Here is a 5357-nt window from a genome sequence, read left to right on the forward strand (position 1 = left end):
ATCCACCATGGTTGTAATCGCGGTGATGCTGCATGCTGATGGGGAGGTGCCAGGTTTACGTCATTAAAATTTTTGATGTTTCTCATCATCTATTGGGTATAATAGCTCGAATTCATCCCATGCCGAGTGATAGAATCCAGTTTATCTCACAATCATTGTGAATTTTGAGTAGCCTCCATTAGAAGTATATGAACTCCGTTATAAAAATCTCAGGATTCCAAGAAACAGAAAATGTTATAAACTAAATATTTGGCCATGTACATTTACTAAAGATTCTACTTGCATGACTGAGGAACCTGCAATTAAGAAATATTTAAATTCATGGGGAAAACCCTCAGGTATCAGAAAATAGCTATTAATCATGGTTTTAGTGTTTTCTCAATTCACTTATTTCTAGGCCAAAAAACCTTTCAGCAAGCTCTGTAATCATTAGAACAAATTAGGGTATCTGCAGATAAGGAGAATTTGAGGATCAAAAAAAGATGCAGCAAAAATGTTATCCACTCCACCATACACATGTGCTAATGGATGATCCACAATGATTTACCAGACCATCCATCATATCTAACACCAAGTATGATCATATAGGAGGTTTACTGGTATTATCAATTGGATGCTTGCTCATATAGGGGGTTTACTGGAACTCAATAACTGACCAACTATAGCAGTTACCTGGAAAAAACATCAACCATCAATTACTCAGCATCAGTGGATTGTGCAATTCAAATTGCTTCATACATTCCATTTGGTAAGTTTATCACCTGCCAATACTTATGAACACACCTATCCACGCAACTGTTCTCACCCACATTTAGATCCGAATCTTTGTATCTACAAAAAAATTACCTTATATAAATCACTGAAAAAGCTATAAATCCATGAAAATCAAAACTATAAATCCAAACATTAAGTAGCTTGCTGACCTTAGCTTTATTTATGTCCTTAATAATCAAATGAACACCAAAATCAATCCAACGGTAAAATGGCTAGCCAACCTTAGCCATATTCAATGCATTAAGCCTCTAATGCATAGCACACAATAAATGCAATGTAAACTAGCTTGACAGCCTTAGCCTTGTCCATTACATCATTAATGCTTTTAATGAATACCAAACAATAAATCCCATGGTGAACTAAATGAAAACTGCTAGCCAACATTAGGATTACCAAACAATAACTACTTGGCAAGCTTTAAGCTTATCTATATCATTAAATCTACAATGAGTACCAAACCATACATCCAATGTTGAAGTCGCTGTCAAACATCATGTTCATCCATGTCATTGAGCCTCCAACAAATACGGAAACTATATAAATCCAACAGTAAAGTGGCTAGCCAACATTATCCTTATTCATATACTCAAATCTTCAATGCACAACAAAACTATAAATAAATCCAGTCTGGACAAATTAGCCTTATTCATGTCAAACAGTATACAATTACTACCATAAATCATAAACCTAACAGTGATAGTTGCCAAACTTACTTCTTTTCAATGCACTTCTCAAAGCATGATTGTGTCAACCTGTGAAAGAGTTCAAACTGACACATAATGAGTAGTGAGGGGTCATATTTTAGCTATGATAAAAAATGTCCATCAGAGCAGAAAGCGTGATACTTATTATAGAGCTCAACCCGATATTCCATCTCTTGTTGAGCCATTCCAATCATCTAAAACAAATAAAAAACCCATCCCTTGTCAATAGTACGATGGTCAATGCATGACACATGAAATTCAGTACCTAACATGCACAGTCAAGAAGAGATCAACATAATTTTCTTATTAAACCACAAGTATGAGAAATTAAGAAAAGATTAGTCAGGATGAATGTACCATGAACTCTGCTAAATGTTTACAAGTTTAGCTGAGGATGATGCTATACACTTGTACGGATTTTAGTATTTAACATGTTTAATGGCTTACATTGTTACGTGTAACGAAGGTTAAGCTTAAACATGAGTTTTCAAGATTTTATTTGCATGATAACATGCATTATTATTATTCTTATTTAGCATGCATATACAACATCAAATCTCCCACTCTACAAGAGATTGGGGACTCTAGATGCAGAATGGCCAAGAAAGAAGTGCATAAAATGGCACCTAGACCGTTATAAATCAACCCAACCCTATTTCAATGTCCAAAGAACCTGTGGCCAAACTTGATGATTGTCACACGTGCAAATGCGCTGGCCTTATTTACCAAGGAGATCCGTGGGTCTATGCCCAAAATATATATACCAGTGAGAATCATAACTCTTATGCCTGCCTTTTGTTGCCATACAAAGACAAGATCATCCATGAGGTAAATCAGCATATATCTGGAGCCTGAATGACTTAACTATATCCTTTATACTCAATATACCCTAGATTTGAGTCGCAAATCATAGGGTTCAATTCTCTTGCCCACCATGCGACTAACTGTTAGAAACTAATAATGGCCTGAAACAGGCCTGAGGACTGTCAAGAGAAGTGTTTTACATAAGCCAATAAATACTTAAGTTTTTCACTCACTATGAGTTCATTTCACATCCAGGGAGTTTGATTGATCCTGAAAACGAAAAAGGAAAAACAGCTTGTTGGACCCTAAATATTAGCACCTCCTAACATATTTCTTTTAGTGATAATTAGTCGAAGATAGTACAGTAAGATATAGCGCATATCCTAGAAAATTCAGCTAACATTTGAAGCCTATTTCAACACTGCAACCCGTATACAGCTATTCCAAAGTATTCTCTGCTGGGCACAGCAGCAAACGGGAGTAAACCAGGTATGATTCTGATGATTTTAGTTTGTGGTTCTCCTAGACCTCTCACTTATCTACATAACTTCTTGCAATTGCACACAAACAAACACATCAGAATACAATTCTAAGCAGGGTGACCGCATGCTGATCTTAAAGCCTGCTGGAGTTTCACACTGGCCATGCCATGCCATATTGCCCAATTTGCCAGAGCCCCAAGGATCAAGTCAATATAGATTAAGTACGTAATATTAAAAACGTAATAAACCTGGGTTTCTAATAGATTCATAGTAATCTAGACCATGATGTAACGGCGAAATTATTACTCGCATTTCATTTCCATAAAAATGAAGAGCAGGTCTATGATGTCCAGAGCACGGCCATCCCAACAGTTTCCCAACTAAAGAATCATGAGATAGATAATGGCCTAAATGACTTGGGTACATACCAATGGTCCAAATCATGTCAACCGGAAAATGAGAAGTGAAGGGATGGTAGAGTTTTTTACACCAGAGAGAGATAATGGACTTTTTTACACGCGTAGTAGTTCCTTGTTAACCATAGCCATCCATCCAGAGATCATCTAAAAAGCCCACGGCTACACACACCCAAAAACACTCGTTCGTAGTAAAAAAAAGTCATCATATGAAGAACGCTGGATTTAGATCACGCAACTAAAACCTCTTAAGATCAAGAAACTCTTATATTCGAGCACACAATTATCATAGTTTTACTCTAAAGGCTAAAACAGATTTTACTCTTAACATGGTCAAGAGACCTAAAAGCTTTTATGCAAACGTTAGAAATGTGGCGAGATGAGTGAAACGAGGCTCTCACCTCATCGGCCTCCTTTCTGGCCGTTTCAGAAGGCTGCTTCCCTCCTGAGGAAGAAGAAGAAGAAGAAGAAGAATTAAATAAAAAGGCAAAGGCATTCCATTCAGCAGAGAGTTTGATTCGGAAGGATTATATAATACCCAGCTTATTGGACGACATGGCCTTGCTTGGTTGGTTGGGTGTGGTGAAGAAAGGAAGGAAGGAAGGAAGGAAGGAAGGAAGAAACCCTTTGCTCTCGCTGTCTGTCTGTCTGCCTGTCTGTCTGTCTGTCTGTCTTCCTTCCTTCCTTCCTTGCTGCTGCTGCTGCTGTGTATGTAGTTGGGTAGTGTTAGGGTTGTTTATATGTTGTGAGTAAATAGCAGAATGTATATGTACTACATACATGCATACATACTCTATAGAGTCAGTCAGTCAGTCAGTCAGTCTAGTATGTATGTATGTATTGTATGTACATACTCGCCTCTCCTCTCTGTCCCCATTTCTTTCTCTTTATCTCCCCTCCCTAGTAAGTAGTAGTCTATCTAGTACCTACCTACACATTTCATTCCGTCACTACTCAAAACTACACTACACGCACATATTTTATTACATACATACTTATTACTGATACATACATACATATGAAGTCGGTCTCGGTCTCGGTCTCAGTCATTTAAGGGTATTCAATTTCTATCTAAGTCTTACTTAGAATAGAGATAAGTAAACATGTTTTGGGGCGGGGCAGGCTTATTAATCTCAAGTCGCTTTGCAGGTGAAAGAGCCATGCCCTGCCCAGAATCAATGTCTTCCAATCGAGCTTACGAACGGACAACATCAACTTGTCTTCCTTGTTGACGGCCTACAGTGGTCAATTTAGGTCCCCCCAACGGTCTCACTAAAGAAACTCATCATTCTCCTTGTCGTTTCTTTCCCAAAAGTAAACATCACATATCAATTAACGCTAAAATATGGATGGATGGATGGATGGACAGATGGAGGATGTATGTGCAAATCATTTCAATATATTATTATAGTGGTTCTCAGTAGGTAACAATGAGATTTGCGGATATGAATCCCTCATATTGACAATGGCTCTTAGAGTATTTGAATCCAATATTACACAAGATTCACAATATCTGACCCTTTTACGTAACGTGAGAAAACATAAGAATAAAATAGTGTTGGGGGAATATCCTTGAGTTTCAGCATTGCATGTCTAGGTTCAATGATCAATTTGCATTAGGTATTGTAAGCCTCGTGAATTGTTTTAAAGTCAAAGCTTGGGCCACCTGTTACGGGCATGACCATATAATAACCCGTGGCAAGATTGTACCGTAGTATTTTATACACGTGAATAAAGTGTGAGGGTTAAACGAGAGTGTAAAGAAGGGAAGGATTACTTTTAATCCTTGGGATTGAGACAACCCATTAAGGCCAAGTGTTAACTTGCATGGGGGGCTTAGGTCTAGCTATAAATATGAGGCCTACCTACCCTCATTTGACACGTTATCATCTATGTCGAGACTCTGAATTCGTGGTGATTAAACTCTTGAAGCGAGTGCGCCAGTACTAGCTACGATTTGATGCCACGACATGTATGGGACGCCGATCGAGGCTTGAGTCCGTCTCGATCCCTTCACTCAGGGGTGGTCGGGTGGATCATCACCCTTCTTTCTCTCTCTCCTTTCTATTTTCCAATAATATATTTCCTTATCTCATACTTACATTAGGTTCAAGCTCTAACACTTGGTATCAGAGCTTTGATTCCTAATGTTTCTTTTAATGATTGGTTTTTGTTTT

At 38.0% G+C, this 5357-nt stretch overlaps 1 protein-coding gene across 1 annotated transcript; it reads right to left on the reverse strand.

Moving 5' to 3' along the window:
* Positions 1 to 292: 292 nt before the first annotated feature.
* On the reverse strand, positions 293 to 3892 carry LOC147847725 (mitochondrial import inner membrane translocase subunit TIM10-like). The gene is made up of 6 exons (XM_087338890.1): positions 3719 to 3892; positions 3582 to 3625; positions 1620 to 1672; positions 1488 to 1526; positions 762 to 831; positions 293 to 672 (listed from the first exon to the last, which is right to left on the reverse strand). Exons 1-6 carry the CDS (start codon positions 3735 to 3737, stop codon positions 622 to 624), a joined length of 276 nt encoding a protein of 91 aa, XP_087195016.1. The 5' UTR covers positions 3738 to 3892; the 3' UTR covers positions 293 to 621.
* Positions 3893 to 5357: the final 1465 nt, after the last annotated feature.

This window comes from Azolla caroliniana, unplaced genomic scaffold, assembly GCF_043228905.1.
Source record: "Azolla caroliniana isolate FFs.n. ecotype wild unplaced genomic scaffold, voAzoCaro1.0.p SCAF_729, whole genome shotgun sequence".
Taxonomy (NCBI): Eukaryota; Viridiplantae; Streptophyta; class Polypodiopsida; order Salviniales; family Salviniaceae; genus Azolla; species Azolla caroliniana.